Source organism: Nelusetta ayraudi, unplaced genomic scaffold, assembly GCF_046127955.1.
Source record: "Nelusetta ayraudi isolate G7.1 ecotype Tasmania unplaced genomic scaffold, CSIRO-AGI_Nayr_v1 ptg000005l, whole genome shotgun sequence".
NCBI lineage: Eukaryota > Metazoa > Chordata > Actinopteri > Tetraodontiformes > Monacanthidae > Nelusetta > Nelusetta ayraudi.
Window position 1 is genome coordinate 1,461,276 of NW_027466055.1, and position 15,515 is coordinate 1,476,790.

At 43.7% G+C, this 15,515-nt stretch overlaps 2 protein-coding genes across 4 annotated transcripts; one reads left to right on the top strand and one right to left on the bottom strand.

Moving 5' to 3' along the window:
* The first annotated feature begins 2,779 nt into the window (after positions 1 to 2,779).
* LOC142902608 (serine protease 23-like) lies at positions 2,780 to 5,200 on the top strand. The gene is made up of 2 exons (XM_076047831.1): positions 2,780 to 3,087; positions 4,024 to 5,200. The coding sequence occupies exons 1-2, from the start codon at positions 3,062 to 3,064 to the stop codon at positions 5,186 to 5,188; spliced, it is 1,191 nt and encodes a 396-aa protein (XP_075903946.1). The 5' UTR covers positions 2,780 to 3,061; the 3' UTR covers positions 5,189 to 5,200.
* Positions 5,201 to 6,995: 1,795 nt separating this feature from the next.
* tmem39a (transmembrane protein 39A) lies at positions 6,996 to 15,247 on the bottom strand. Of its 3 annotated transcripts, none has more exons than XM_076047819.1 (9): positions 14,936 to 15,247; positions 13,036 to 13,249; positions 12,698 to 12,920; positions 12,192 to 12,275; positions 11,947 to 12,101; positions 10,493 to 10,850; positions 10,051 to 10,238; positions 9,838 to 9,958; positions 6,996 to 9,273 (listed from the first exon to the last, which is right to left on the bottom strand). In XM_076047819.1, the coding sequence occupies exons 2-9, from the start codon at positions 13,146 to 13,148 to the stop codon at positions 9,034 to 9,036; spliced, it is 1,482 nt and encodes a 493-aa protein (XP_075903934.1). In that variant the 5' UTR covers positions 13,149 to 13,249; positions 14,936 to 15,247; the 3' UTR covers positions 6,996 to 9,033. The 3 variants fall into 3 exon arrangements, with proteins under 3 accessions (XP_075903934.1, XP_075903925.1, XP_075903916.1); XM_076047810.1 differs by having other exon boundaries at positions 14,949 to 15,246; XM_076047801.1 differs by having other exon boundaries at positions 14,930 to 15,246.
* Positions 15,248 to 15,515: the final 268 nt, after the last annotated feature.

A 15,515-nucleotide genomic window follows, 5' to 3' on the forward strand; every position in this document is an offset into this window, starting at 1 on the left:
GTGTTGACAGAGTCCCGCGACGTTTAGATATTATTACATTATTGACATTCCTACTTTTTGTTTATGGTAGCATGCATACATTGGCACACATCTGGGACACAAGGAATTGAAGTTAAAATTAAAATGTATGGTCATTTGAAAAGAAAGCATCTTATTTTGCCTCCAAGTGGAAGAAATCCCCCTTTTTTCCCCGGACTGGATGCTAATTAACAAACATTTCTATTTGTTTTCAATCATTCGAGCGTCGGTTTGTTTTGCTATTTTGCTGTAGTCAAGGGAACCCGCATTCCCAAGAGTACTGTTCATGCTGGTGGTTCCATCCCTCCAACTCTCCTCCTCCGTCCTCTGGTCACCGACAAGACAAAACGTGCAGGAAGACTCTCACATGTTTGAACGTTCTCACCTACTCATGTTTCTGTGGGTCTCTCTCCGTCTGTCTGCCCTTCTTCCTGTTGTCCCGTGTCAGTGCCTCTCAGTCTTTAATTTCAATCATCTCTCCCATGCTGGACTTCTTCTCTCTGACATCCTAGGAGGCCCTGAAACAGCTGTTTGGCAAAATGTGATAACGACTTTTGAGAAGTTACTGGCTGTGAAATCAAAGGGGAAATCTGAGCCAACTTTGAAAGCTCAAGGCAAAGCACAAAGGAAGACAACAAAACTTTTGCCAAACCCACTGAATATGTAACTTTTAGTGCCTTGTGTTAGAGAACATAATAACCTCCTGTCCATCTCCTTGACAGCCCCTCCTACTCTTTAAACCCAATGCTGCACTTGAGTATCATAGCATGTTAATACTTTTGCTCCGACTGTGTGCTTAAGCCCCATATCCTTTGCAGACTGTTTGAGGTTGGTGATTAATCTGTTTTCTCATTATTTCTTTTACCAGCCTCTACTTGTGCAACCCACAACTAGCCTGAACTGGAAATTTCCCATTCTTCATTCTTAGGGCCTGGTTTACTAAAGGATGGAGGATGGAGGTACAAAATTCCTTGTATAAATCTGCATTTTGATGTTGTTTGCTGTTAAGAATAGTTGTTATATTTTTCTCTTTGATTGCTTGGAAATAAAATACTCCTCAATTGGCATATTTTGGATATTAAACTCTTTACACTCAGGCAATTTCTTTTACATAGGATTCAAAATCAAAATCAGTTTTCTTATTTGAGTTGTTGTCTTCACTTTATCCCCACGTGAACTGGGACTTATTACTTATTTTGAAACCTCTTCAAAGTAGCTATGATCAGACTATCACTGACAAAACCACGAGCAGCCAAGGGTTACACAGGCCTACACTGAAATCTGAAAAAGGCCCTTTTATTCAAGATCAAGCTGGATTAGACATGCAGCTAATATGACTAATAAGCTTGGCTGCAATATTTAGGGAAACTTCTTTCTGCAAGATTGGGCAAATTAACACAAAGCACAAAGTGAGAATGTTGAAGAGCAGTTAAGTAAAGTTAACGCCTCTCCATGCCTCAGCTGGCATTATCAAGCTTGATAATCTTTGGCAAAGATATGATAGCGCATGTGAATGACATTTGTTGCAGTTTAGTACCATAACCTTTGGACCTCTTGGAGCTAAAGCTGAACTGCTGGCCTGTTGTAACCACATACTGTTGGCTCTGCCCCCTAACTAAAACACACAGTGGGAGCTTTTTATTGTGGAGATGGTAGCCCGTAGATACAACTCGGGTGGCCACACACGGCAGCTCTCTCAGAGGGCCATTAACGTGTCGGAGCTATTGTTGCGGCCAAACTTCCAGTCATGTGGTGTTGAGGAAAATGGGACCCTTTGTCAACACAAGCTCCCAAATCACAGATCATAAAGTTGCCCACAGCTCAAGCATTTCCTCAACTACACCCCAGCAGCAACAATAACAACTAGCACGTTTATTGATTTATTTTTGAGACATTTTTAAGAGTATGCCTGTCTCAGTCTCGGTTCCATGACCCCTAGAATTGTGCAAAACCTAAATATCAGAATAAAAAACTGGTCATGGACGTATCGACGTAAAGACATATTGATATAGAGGTATATTGCAAAAGTGTCATGGAAACACTTTTTTTTTTTTTTTTTGCATTTACACGCCAGCAGACGTGAAATACGGGGCCACATGACCAGTTCACTTCAAGTGAAAATGGTGCGTTATGATTGGACGGAGGAGGAGACGGAATATTTTTTCATTTTGTATTTTTTTTTTAATATATATTTTGTTTGAATTGAGTTGATTCGCCCAGTAGTTACATTACTTTCAGTTAATTCACTTGTTTCCGTGGTTTCTTTGCTGATTTATTTCTTTCGGTTGTTGCAGATCAGTGATGGTGCTGCTGGTTTTCTGGTGGCTGTATGTGTGTGTGTGTGTGTGTGTGTGTGTGTGTGTGTGTGTGTGTGTGTGTGTGTGTGTGTGTGTGTGTGTGTGTGTGTGTGTCCGTTTTTAACTAACAACTTCTTGATTATCTTTGAAGTCTTGTCAAATTGTTTAGAGAAAGAAAAAAAAAAGAAAAAGCAGAAAATTAGGATGAAGTTGCTTTTGTTGAATAAAAACTCTTACATGCATGATAAAGTCAATTATTTGTGTTGTTATACATACATAAATATATACAATGATGTCGACTCTTCTCGATATGACGCCGCTTGAGATCTCCATGTTGTGGTGGGGTTATCATTATTATTATTATTATTATTATTATTATTATTATTATTATTATTATGAAGCGGCAGCAATGACCGCCGGGATCACATGACCGTGCTGGTTGTCGTCAGCCTGAGACGCAGATGTGTCAGTGTGAGCTCAGCTCCGCAGCTCCGGCGCAGCAGACAGACAGACAGACAGACAGACAGCGGAGCAGCTCCTCCAGCGGCGCACAATGATCGACCAGCCACCGCTCGGCCACCAAACCTCGGATCACTCCACACAGTCGTGACTTCGGTGGACGCGAGGGTCACCAAATCCTGAGAAAGAAGCCTCTTCTTCTATTAACAGCGGCATCGTGTACAACTCCCGCGGCGCGTTTGGAGGAGTTCCCCCTGCTTCCAAAGACCCGCTCACCTGCAGAAGACATGCGCCGCCAGGCTGCGCTCCCGCGGTAAGTCGGACAGAGATTTTTGGTGAGAAGATTTAAACACAAAAAAAACAAAACAAAACGAAGAAGAGGTAATAAAGTTCCATCGCGGTTAGGTTGAGATGCAAATGTCAGGTACAGAGCGATAGCCAATCACAATGAAAAGGGAGTTGGTGGATTGTGGATCTTACTAACAAAAAAAAAAAAAAATGAAATGTTGTTATAAAGTAAGGCGCCTTAAAATTCAATGACACGGATGCGTTTGTACCTTATATTGAGCTACAAGTTTACATACAGTCAAGGACTGAATAGTCATCTGGTGAGGGATTTTACGCCATCAATCATTTTCTATGACTCCTGCTGATAAGTCAAATCCATTCCATTCCTGGCCTCACAAGCTAAAGTGGGTGGACGTGCTGAAAAATATTTACTAGACATTTGTTTTCATTTTGTTTCCTTGACAAAGATTCAAAGCAACCAAACTCTTTGAGCGATCAAAGTCCAGTTCTAAAGCCTCTTGGGAAAAATTTCCATCAAAATTTAGCTGGGCCCGATCTCTGCCCTCTCTGTCTGATGTATTTCTAGCCTCATAAACATTGTGCTGCTGCCAAATTCCAGGGCAGATAAAATTGTCAAGAGTTTGAATATTCTCCTTCTGCTCCCATGCATATGATGCAAATCCATGATGGTTGTTTTAGGAAGAAGAATGTTTTTTGTGCTTAAGATGAACACAGATATCCGGCCATATTTAACATGTTTAAAACCCCATTGGGATCCTGTGGAATGTTTGGTCTGCAAATGCGTGAAGCGAGTCAACGAATCACATTCTTTAATCAGTCACATCGGCCACCCTGAACATATTGGAGCAGGGAAATCAAGCAATGAGTGCAGAAGGTTCTCCAGACATTTCTGTTTCACTGCACAACAGATGTTCTGATTTTTCCCTCTCTCCATCCACAGGTTGACCTTCGTCCTATTTCTGATTTACCTTTCCCCTGTTTTTCCGTCCTCCTCCCGTCCCCAGTGGGTCCTTCAACGTGTTCCTGTGGTCCTTCCAGAACGGACCGAGACTCAACCCGCTCCGCACTTCCTGGCTTTAGCACGTCTGGATGTCGGCTCCTCCTGTGACCCAGAATGTCACAAACGAGCCCCTCAACCCAGTTACTCGGACCTGCGACAACTTCTGGCCTACGAGACGCTCCACTCTAACGGTCAACTAACAGAAACCGCCATTGGAATCTACGGCTACAGCCCCAGACCAAACAGCAGTCCGGCCTCAGGGTCCCCTGCAGAGCCTGAGTCGTCCCATGTCAGAAGAAAAAGGCAGATCTTTGGCCACGATGACCGCTTTAGCATCGCTGGCCAAGACTTCCTCCTGAAATACCCGTTCTCAGTGTCGGTCAAACTGTCCACGGGTTGCTCTGGTACACTGGTGGGAGACCGCCACGTTCTCACGGCCGCACACTGCGTCCATGATGGCAAAAATTATGTCAAAGGAGCACAGAGGCTTCGAGTGGGCTTTCTGAAACCAAAGCAGCGTGACACACGACCGTCTTCCTCCAATTTCACCAACCACGTTGAAGGTGCTCCTCTCCCCTACGCCCCAGCGACCAGCACCAGGATGAAATTCCAGTGGATCCGAGCCAAACGCACCCACGTGCCCAAAGGGTGGATGAAGGGCAACGCAAACGACATTGGGATGGACTACGACTACGCTTTGCTTGAGCTCAAGAAACCCCACAAACGGCGCCACATGAAGTTGGGAATCAGCCCCGCTGCTCAGCGGCTGCCTGGCCGACGAGTCCACTTCTCAGGATTCGACAACGATCGTCCCGGTCAGCTGGTCTATCGCTTCTGTCCGGCCGGCGAGGAAACGTCCGACCTGCTGTACCAGCACTGCGATGCGCAGCCCGGCGCCAGCGGCTCAGGAGTCTACGCCCGCATGTGGGACGGGCGTCGCAAGCGCTGGGAGAGGAAGGTCATCGGCGTCTTTTCGGGGCACCAGTGGGTGGAGCGACATGGGGCATCTCAGGACTTTAACGTGGCTGTGAGGATCACGCCTCTCAAATACGCCCAAATCTGCTACTGGATAAAAGGGAACTTTGTGGACTGTCGAGAGGGTTGAGGGAGATGAGGAGGAGGAAGAGGAGGAGGAGGAGGAGGAGGAGGAGATGGTGATTGGGGGTGACGAGGAGGTGCGGCTGACGAGGATCAACACATCTTCACACGTCGTATTGGAAAGTTGAAGGCCACAATAATCCAATTTTAATAGCCATTGAACTACCAGTGCCACAGCAACTTCTCAATCCAAAATTTCAACAACTGATATTTACCGTTGCGAGTTATGAAAGTGCTCCATGCTGATTGTTGGTTACAAATATTTTAAAACTACGCTTCAAGGAAGTCATGGTTTAATGTTAGGCCCCGTTTCTTCGAGAGGAATCCTGCAATGCTTGGAGTTTGTAAGCGGATGGTCATGTTGTATTCCAGAACATCTTACTTCTACATGATAAAATGTTGGTTCAACAGAAGGCTTGTTATTGGTTCAGATAACGATGGAATGGTGTCTGTGTGATCGGCTGATCTGAGACATCTGACATGTTCTGGAGAAACTCGAATCACATACAGCTAAACTGACAAGTCAGTGTTACTATGCCTCATTGCCGCTTTTGTGCCAATACTAAAGATTCTACAGTTAAAGATTTTGTCAAAGTTTTATTACTGAAATGTATTTGTGAATGTTTAAGTTATACACCAAAAGTGCTAAGAGTTTATCTACAGATAGTAAGTCTTTTTTTTTTTTGTCAATGCTCCGTTTTCACTACTTAAAAAGCCCACATTTACGGAAGCGTATTGCATTCACTTGGCAAATAAAAAAAAAAGTCTGTTTTTCGTGCTAATTTTTTTCCGCCCTATTTCCCCGAGTTTCGAGAGCATCGGAAACAATCGCATCCATTCTTTCATTGAGAGCTAGATATAATGGAAGCAAACATGGCCAGCTTGTTCAGTTCAATCAAATTCTATTTTGACATGGGTTTGAGACACTGGGAAATAGTCCTGTCTTTAAGTGACATAGATGGCATTACAATCAGTTTATCAACTTTACGTGGGCACCTGAGGACTTTGCGGTTGTTTCGAAGGAAAGCCCATTCAGATATTCTCGACACCGCAATGTTTGGATAAATATGGTATCATGGCTCCATGGATACTAAATGATACATTTGAAGTGCATTCAGACTGGTGTCACCACCGTAGAGCACATCCATGCCATAGAGTCACCTGTCTACTGTTTTCTCGCGGGATTTTAAAAAAAATAAGTAATAAAAATAAAAATAAAAAAAGAGGGTGGCAAAAAAATTACACGAAAAACGGGGCGGAATAAAATTAGCACGAAAAACAGGGCAGAAAAAAAAAAATAGCACGAAAAACTGGGCTGGAAAAACATTTGCACGAAAAACAGGGCAGAAAAAAATAGCGCGAAAAACTGGGCTGGAAAAAAAAAATTAGCACAAAACACAGAAATCATTACACTGAAAAACAGATTGTATTTTTCTTTTTGCCAAGTGAAAGCAATACGCTTCCGTACACATTGGACTGGATTTGTACGGAGAGAAATGCAAGTGATTTTTTTTTTTTTTTCTTTTTGTAGAGGCTGCGGATTGACTGCGCAACGTTGGTTTTGTATTTTTGTGCCGGGCTCCCTCCAGTGGCAAAATCAATACGTGCACAGCAGCGAAGGTTAAGTGACATGGTGTTGGGCTACTAAAGCACTTTTACTTTCGTTTTTACTCAGTTATAAATTGTATCAATATATTATTTGTTTCAGAAACATTTTAAGGTTGTTGGGTTTTTTTTAAGTGTATGCTTGGAAATAAACATTTGCGATTCATCTTTTCGTACCTCTCACAGAACTATGATCCACAACTCAAGTCTTTGTTGGAACATTGTTTTATTTTGGATGTGAAAAGCATTTTTTTTGTTGTTTCGAAATGCTGTTGGGAAAATTGAATACTGTAAAGCCGAACTATGAGGACCAGCTCCATGAACTTCTCCAGCACTCTTCAACAGGCTCAAACAGTGAAACACAGACTGGCAGAAATGCAATCCAAAATCTTGGCGTTCTTCTCTTGATTTTGGTAGAACTTCACAATGCTGGATTTAATGTGTCAATATGGCAAATACTTTACATTCTGTTATTAACTGACATCAGCATTTTTTTATTTTTTTTTTGGAAGGGTGGAGGGTCTTCTTTTAGGGTCATACAACAGTATTTAGTGGGGTGAGAATGTTTTTTTTTTTAGTACTGGTGATGACACGGCAATTCATGTCAGCAGCATACTACTCACAGTTGCTACATTCAAATTATAAATGATTGCAAACACAACTTAAGCACCGTCATGGTCATTTAAAGTGAAAAGACTGAGGAAGAGTTGAACGAGCAGGCGTAAAAACCAGCTTCACTCTGTGCCTCGGAGGCACACGCACACACAAAAACAGCAGAGGCTCCAGACTTGCACGCTGATCCATACGATCAGGACTTTCCTTCACTCCTACACTCAACCCCAAATCTCATCTTTACAGTCCACATGTACTGCTTAAGAGTAATGCCAATGCCACATTTTCTAACAGCCTTTGTGTGAATCAGAGTAAGAACCAGCGGCGAGATTCTGAGGTGGCTGTGAGCTCCCCCTCTTCCACTGCAGAGCGATAGGGTGTTTGCAGAGCGGCAACGACATGCGAAGCAACCTGTTGGTCACGCTGAGGAGACTCATGGTGAGGCTCAGGAAGATGTTCTACTGGGCGAGTGTGACACCACTGACATGGCTGCAATGGGGAGAGTGTGACCTCGAACTTGTTTACCTACACTATCGTCATTCACTACATTCATGACTTTATTTGCATCAACTTGACAGACTTTGCATTATGGCATACTATTGTGGCTTGTACATTCAGGCACCAAACTTAATACAATGAACAGTGACTAATGTGACTGTCATGAGAACATCGTGAACGTCCTGTGAAAGCCTCTTTGACACCATGGCTTCAGCAAACCTTTGACTGAACTTCTTTTACAGAAGGGATTCACTTTCTTTGTGGAAGTAAGAAAAATGCTTATTGACCGTCTGTTAGAGAATAAATTAGCTTCATTCTCAATGAAACCAGAAGAGCCTGGTTGGTCCAGAGCCAAGAGGAGTTCTGAAGCAACTCAGTTTAGCACGTTACACAAAAAGGTTGAATTGAAACTCAGGGTTTTTTGGTTAATGAGAGCAACGTGTCAGATCTTTTTTTTTTTTCAATGCCTCAAGCCAAAATGAATTACTGTCGACTGTGTTATCAGTGTGTCTTGGTCGGCAGACTTATCTGATGCCTTGTATCACAGTTCTGTGTCACAGGCAGATAATGTGTCTGTGTTGTCTCTATATGTTACTAATTTACTCATCAAAGGAAATAAATAAGCAGTTTCATAAACTGTTCACCCTCTGCTTTGCAGCCACTGAGAAGAGATGCTGAGCAGTGACGTTGTTTGCATCCTGTCGATCTAAAACACGTAGCGTTTATGGATCCGCAGGGTCGAAGAGCTCGACTCCTTCCTGCTTGACGGGTTTAACTGAAGGAGGCCACGGCTGCTGTGACTAGAATTCTGTCCTCTAAAATCTTTGGTGAAGGTCACCTCTTGGCATTCCCACACTTCCCTGTCAACCCAGAAAAAAAACATAACAAACATGCTTATGTTGTCAGCGGGTAATGCCCGATGTAACTCAAAACAGTATACAAAATAAAAATATTCTTCTTTTTTTTTTAAATAGGTTTATATAAACATTGCAGTAAAAATAGAACCGTATCAAAACACGACTATGAGTTCACAGTCTGTCCCTCAACCTCAGAGCCACAGCACTGAATCCACCCTATGGCCTTTAGTACACTTCCACGACAGGGTCCAGAGGTAAGACCTGACAGTATAAAAGGACCTCACTGTGACTTGAGCCCCAAGCTGTTGGAGGACAGAGGGTAGGAGTAGGCTTTGCCCAGCACAATGCGGTCTCGCAGCAGTTTAAAAAGGACATAGTAGTTGCAGCAGAGAATAAGGCCCAGAGACAAAGTGTGGTTCCAGCGCTCGGAGCGCAGAAGAGAGTATAACTGATACAAAACCACGCTGGACTCAATCCAGATCAGCAGGTTCAGGATCCGCAAAGGTTTGTGGAAAAGAAACTGGAAAGAGGAAAAAGGAGAGAAATTATTAAGACAGCAGAGAATGCAGTCTGGGGCCGTCAACAGGTCCATGGTTCTCCAATGCGATGGATAAATCTAAAGCACCACAAAAAAACTCTGTTCTGTCTTATATCCTTTACAGGAAAAAATAATAATCCAGCAGTCTTCAGACTGATTCTCTTTTTAAACCACTGGATTTACTCTTTTCAAAGAATATCAAATATAATCAGAATGCTCTTTCGCTGCAGGTCAACTTGGATGAATGCTTTGAAAGTTAGCATGCAGGCATAAAGCAGACCCAAAATTGCAGGTCAAACTTTTTCCTGCGAGTTACTGCTGACAGTTACTTTCATTGCCCTTTTTAAACATAGAGCTGGACCAGGCAACGCAAAACCTCTACATCATGAATTAAAAGGCATTTACTGCCACTATGCAATGTGTCACTTGGGTAAACGGATCGCACTCACAGTTCATGTCTTACGGGAGGTGTGAAAGTTGAACTAACGAAGCACAGAGTATCTTCGCTCGACTGTCACAACAATGAATGAATGAAAAGATACTCACGTAAAACCTTGCATGTGAGACATCGGAGGGCAGAGCGACGTTATAAGGTCCAACTGCCTTATATAGGCATCGGCTGTGTCGTACCAACACGCCCTGCGGCCAAATTGTGCTTTCTGACCATCTGCAGAACATCAATACCGCAGTTATTGCCATGACGTATGAACACTGTATGCACTGTTGTTGTCTGCGCGTCCAAAGAGTGGCGCCACTCACAGGTGCTGAGGAGCATTGCTGTACGAGCCGTGCTCGAGTTTCTGCCAGCGGCCGAGGTGAGCGGCGGAGCGATGAAGCAGGTCGCAGTAGCTGGGAGGCAGCAGCTGACTCATCAGCATCACGAAGGCATTGATCCACACCATGATCAAATGCTCACATGACCAACGCATGTCATAGTACTGGGTGCTCTGTGGACAGAGAGGCACACGAGTGGAGTCCCATCTGGTCAGTTCAGCTCAGTCACACAAGATTGTAAAGAATTCCAAACGTCATGAAAAGGTTCGAAACAACGGCAAAGATTATTTTGAGTTTTAAAACGAGGACACTGGATTCATATGCAGCCAGTTTGAAGTCTGTATTTCATTTCTCTCTTCACTTTTCCTTTCCACCGTAGGACCCGAGCATCAGTTAAAGAGGAAAACCTGCCTTAGAGCAAACTAACCTTGACAAAACAGAGAGGCAGGAAGGCCACATAGTAAGCACTGAACAGGGAGTTGAACAGCACTTCCTTGATACGCCGGTTGAAGTCGCTCTTCAGCTCCTCCACTTCAGTCCGGATCAGTTCAGGCGTGTGCGAGTGTGTAGGTGGTGGGCAGGTGTGAATGGGCATGTGAGGGGGGCTGGAGAACTGCTCTCGGAGGTTCTCCCGCAGCAGGAAGAAGAAGTCCCGCGGACGAAAGAATGGCGCCTCTGCCAGTTCGTTCTGCTGGTGGTCTGCTGGGTAATCGCACTCTGCTGCTGCGGTCTGGCTTTTCCCTCCCTCCTGGTGGAAACAGCAAAGGGGGACGTACACCCCAAATCTGACACCAAGGATGGCGAGGAGAGTGACAGAAAACAAAGGTGTGAGTTCAAAAAGGAGGCGGGGACAAAAGGAGATGGACTGTGACAAATATGGCACGCATGAAGGAAGCTCACGTCTCACTAGCACTATTAGTGTTTTTTTTGCAAAGTTAAGTTCGATTTGCAGGTGTTTCCATTGAACAGTGTGAAGCCATTATTCTTAAATTATGTTTGCTTTTGTTTGTTTACGTTTGTTTGTCTGTCAAGAATGGTTGTTATATTTTTTTCTCTTTCATTTCTTGCAAAAGATATTCCGACTCTTCCTCCATCTAATCATAAAGCGCCATTTTCACTTGAAGTGAACTGGTCATGTGACCCCGTACGTCACGTCTGCTGACGTGTAAATGCAAATAAAGTGTTTCCATGACACTTTTGCGATATACCTCTCTATGGATACCTCTGGACAATTAGCAACATTTGAGAGGTTTTTCCAACGTCACCTGTTTCCATAACCAGTTTTTTATTGCCATATTTAGGCTATGCGCAATTCTAGGGGTCATAGAAACGCAGCTACTGTCACTTTTTTTAAAATGTCTACGATACATAGACATTCTTCATGGTTTGGAAAAATGTAGCCTGGTTGATCTGTAAATGTACTCAGCGGGACTGTAAGGAGATACAGCACATGCATTTCACTTGAAACAACCATAAATGGCTAAAACATATTTATATATGAACTATTAAGAATGGCAAATGGACTGCACTTGTATAGCTATTACATAACTAATAAGAAAAGTGTGGCTGTAGCATTTTATCTGTCTCAAAAAAATTTCACACACAAATTTTAGTTCTATGTGTCCAAAAATGTTAACCTGCCCGTGCTGATAACCAACACACCATGGCCCTCCAGACCCCACTGTGTTCCAGCTCCTTATCCTTAATGTTCTGCAGTTATATTCCAGTAACAGTTAAGAGGGTGTTTTAAACTTTAGATTTCCAGATTGACAAGAATAAAATTCAAAGTCCCTCATCTGAACGACGAGTTACCCTTTGAGCATTATGTAGTGTTTATACTGCTGCTGTTGAGAGAGAGGGCAGCTATCAGCGGAGACTCACGGGTATCCTAGGAAGAGCAGGTTGAGCACTGAGTGGTTCTTGCAGAGGTTCACTAACGTCCAGCAGATCACCCAGCCACACATGGTGAGGAGGGTGAGTCGAGCTGCGATCAGAACCATGTAGCGGAAGACGGATCCACCGGTGCTTTGAGACACCTGGGGGGAGGGGGGGTAGATTCTGAGTGAGTGAGCTCACAGCTTTCAGACAGACGAGTCCATGTCTGCACACGTCTAAAATTGAATTACCTCAGAAACTATTGTCCAAACAAGCCTCCGAGCCAACATGACTGTGATGAAGATAGCCAAGTGGTAGTCCATCAGATGAAAGTTCTGTTGAGGCAAAGTGACAAAGTCCTACATCATTCTTTATTGTGTCTTTTTATGTTGTAACTTCAATATAGTTAAAACTAAACTGTTGTGGTTTGGTGTCATAATTCATTTACATGGCAAATCAATCTACCAGTACAGAGTATGTACCACCACATTAAAAAAAAAAAAAAGCTTTGTGATTCTATACTGACATTAAGATGTGAGATTAAGCAGGACATCAGATTAGCACAGTGTGTGCAATGATAGAGCAGAGAGAGAGAGAATGTGTTTTTAATTCTAAACATAATCTCTGGACTAAATCACGTTTCTAATAATGAACTAGTGGACTATAACAGGGCTTAAAATGGACTTGGATGGATGGATGGTTATGGTAGCATCAACGACAAAGCTGTAGGTCTGTGGTAATGAGGGTTCGTTCTCACCAGTGAGGTAGAGGCAGCTGGGTGGCTGTATGGGTACCACCACACTGTCCTGTAGATGTTGATGTACTGGACAAACAGCGCCACCAGTAAATACAGAAAGAGCAGGAACTCAAACAGCAGGCTGCTGTCCAGTGGCAGCTCAGGGATCCTCGAGTGACGCACCGGCTCTGGAGTAATGAGGGCCGAGAGAGGGGGAGCCGACAAACCCACAGAAGTGCTGCTCCTGGGAGAAGAAAGGACAAACACCACCAGTCACGCACTGACAGCTGCAAGGAACTTTGTCCATGGGTTCTAGAGGTCTGTGGGATCAAATTATGAATGAAAAGGTTTTGGCTCACCGGTTTCTGAGGCCTGTACCATTGCCGAAGTTTCCCCCAACCAAAGTCTGCAGGGATGGCAGAGCAGAGCGACTTAGCTGCTGTCTGCTGGGACCCCTGCGACCTCCTGGCATGGCCGCCAGTTACTGTGGCAACCACGGACGCTGTCCACCAACCAACAGCCCCTGGGACTTTCCTCTTTCTCCTCAATGAGCCACCATGTATACCTGGGCCACTGGGGAGGAAAAGCAGATGGCAAGACATTTTATTTTTAAATAAAGTACAAGTTGAGTGCATGCATCTGGCAGGGACATTAGTGTTGTTTGTTCAAGGAGAATTCATTAAGTGCTAACTGATGCTCCATTTTCAAAGGGGCAATGACGAGTAAATCACAATGCAATGCAACTAACGCATTCAAATGTTGATTCAACCTCCCACTGAATCACTTCCTGTGCAAACTAAACTTTATGAGACTGAGAATTAATGAAATTTGCTTTTATTGCAGGATGGTGGAATAAATTACAATTCCTCCAGCAATCTCCTGCAGATGTGTAATGAACTCACGGCAAATCTCGCATTTAGAACGTGCGCCATTGAAAAGCAAGTGTGTATATCAACAACAATGCAGGCCTCACCGGACATGAAGTAGGCTTCTCATGTTTACTTTTTTTTTTTATTGATTCGAAAAGCTGTATTTAAATTTTGATCACTAAACTTATATTTCAACAAGTCATGGGGGGAAAAGCTGAAACACTGACAAGGAACTCTTCAGGTATGCCAGTGAGCCAACACAAGCAGTGACAACACAACTAAACGGAATGCAGGAAACAATATAACGTTGTTCCTTAAATCCAGGCTTATGCTTAATATGTCAAACCAGCTGGATAGCATCTAGCTTCCCCCAATTTAATTCTCAACTCTCTCTCTCTCTTTTTTTTTAAAAAAAAAAACACTTGTTGTGTTTGTGCACAACAAAACAACTGTCTGATTGCAGTGAATCTTAAGATTTGGTTCTTTCTTGAGGTGTCTATCAAGTACACGTAGTGCATGCACACTGAAGACACGAAGCAACAATCTGGTCGTGCTAAATTTAGAACAGAGACACCGGCGGTGTTTAAATGATAAGGATCAATTTTAGATAACGAGCTACCAAGGAAAGGCTGGCTGCGAGCTTTCCAAACCGTTGAACAATTTTGTTACAAACCTGGCGAGTGAGAGGTTCCACTCGGACCGAAGCACGGCTATGCATTGGACGAGGGCTGCGTTGCATTTCATTGACACAAATGCGGCTTACAATGGGCATGACACTACACTGCACTTTTGAACAGGAAGTAGTCGTTCACGCACACGTAAGCATACAAGACAACGCAAGGCACCATACCTAACTGTGAGTTTAAGTATAAAAAAAAGAAGAAAAAGAAAATAAAGAGAGGAGAAAAAAAAAGAAAAAAGAAAACAGGAACTGTGACATCGTCAACTTCACGACAATGGAGGCTCCCCGGATGGCAGTCGGTGACTTCCAGAGCACAAGACGCTTTACAGCCCTCACCTCAACAAGTGTTGGGTCGGAGGGACGGAGAGGTGTCGTTAAACTGGAAGGCACGTGAAACAATGCCCCTTTTTCTTTCTTTTTTAAAAAACGTTATCCCTGGTGATAATTCGTTTATAAAAGAGTTGAGGACACTTTATGTGAAGTAGGCTTTGTCCATGTGCCCAGACGTGCGTGCAAGACTCCAGGCTAACGTGTGATATTATGGAGAATTGCCGCTTTGCCAACAACGAAATCTCGGTGCGCCGTGTCCACCGTGGTGGTAAACGTAAAGGTATTTGAGCCACCAGCACCAGCTCGCATATACTGACTTGAGGAATTGGCGATAGATAGTTGTGTTGGCTGCGCAGAGCCACGGCTACTCACACACACATCGACAACATACGGGAGGGTGAAGTGGACGAGGATGCATCAGTCACTTGTGTGGCTCCCAGCCTGTCGAGTCCAGACAGCAGCGAGCATTTCTCCGCCTTCCAGCTTTAATCAAATCCGTGAGCCGCTGTTTTGACGACGATCTACGGAGGCGGCGGTGGTCGTGAATGTTCTCTTTTAAAGCTGCCCCCGGGGAGGGAAAAAAAACACACACAAAACGGTCTAAACGCCTTCAGGATCAACAGTATGAATTCGTTGCACAGAGACCGACGTGGCAAACGCGCACCGCCTCTCACTTCGACGTCATCAGTGTGCGACTTCAGGAGTGAGCCGAGCTGCTCAGTCGCTCTCTGCTGAAAACATCTGTTGGGGGAGGAAAAGGTTGGAGTAAAATTAAAACATGTCATACAAACTGGGAATTTAGCAACCGCACCTTAAAGAATGAAATGTTGTTTTGTTTTGTTTTTTGTTTGTTTGTTTTAAAATTAGGTATCAACTTGTAAAAAATCTAATTTAAATCAAATAATCAGGAAAATGCACAACATTAGCTATTTTTATTTGTAGACCAAAGTGTAGTATA

Bases quoted from the DNA above. Each gene is read 5' to 3' on its own strand.
- tmem39a (XM_076047819.1), bottom strand. From the start codon at position 13,148: ATGCCAGGAGGTCGCAGGGGTCCCAGCAGACAGCAGCTAAGTCGCTCT. The intron at 12,102-12,191 runs GTAATTCAATTT...CCCTCCCCCCAG, and splicing joins TTTGGACAATAGTTTCTGAG to GTGTCTCAAAGCACCGGTGG. The intron at 10,851-11,946 runs GTGAGTCTCCGC...CCTTGGTGTCAG, and splicing joins CTGCTCTTCCTAGGATACCC to ATTTGGGGTGTACGTCCCCC.
- LOC142902608 (XM_076047831.1), top strand. From the start codon at position 3,062: ATGCGCCGCCAGGCTGCGCTCCCGCG. The intron at 3,088-4,023 runs GTAAGTCGGACA...CTCCATCCACAG, and splicing joins CGCCAGGCTGCGCTCCCGCG to GTTGACCTTCGTCCTATTTC.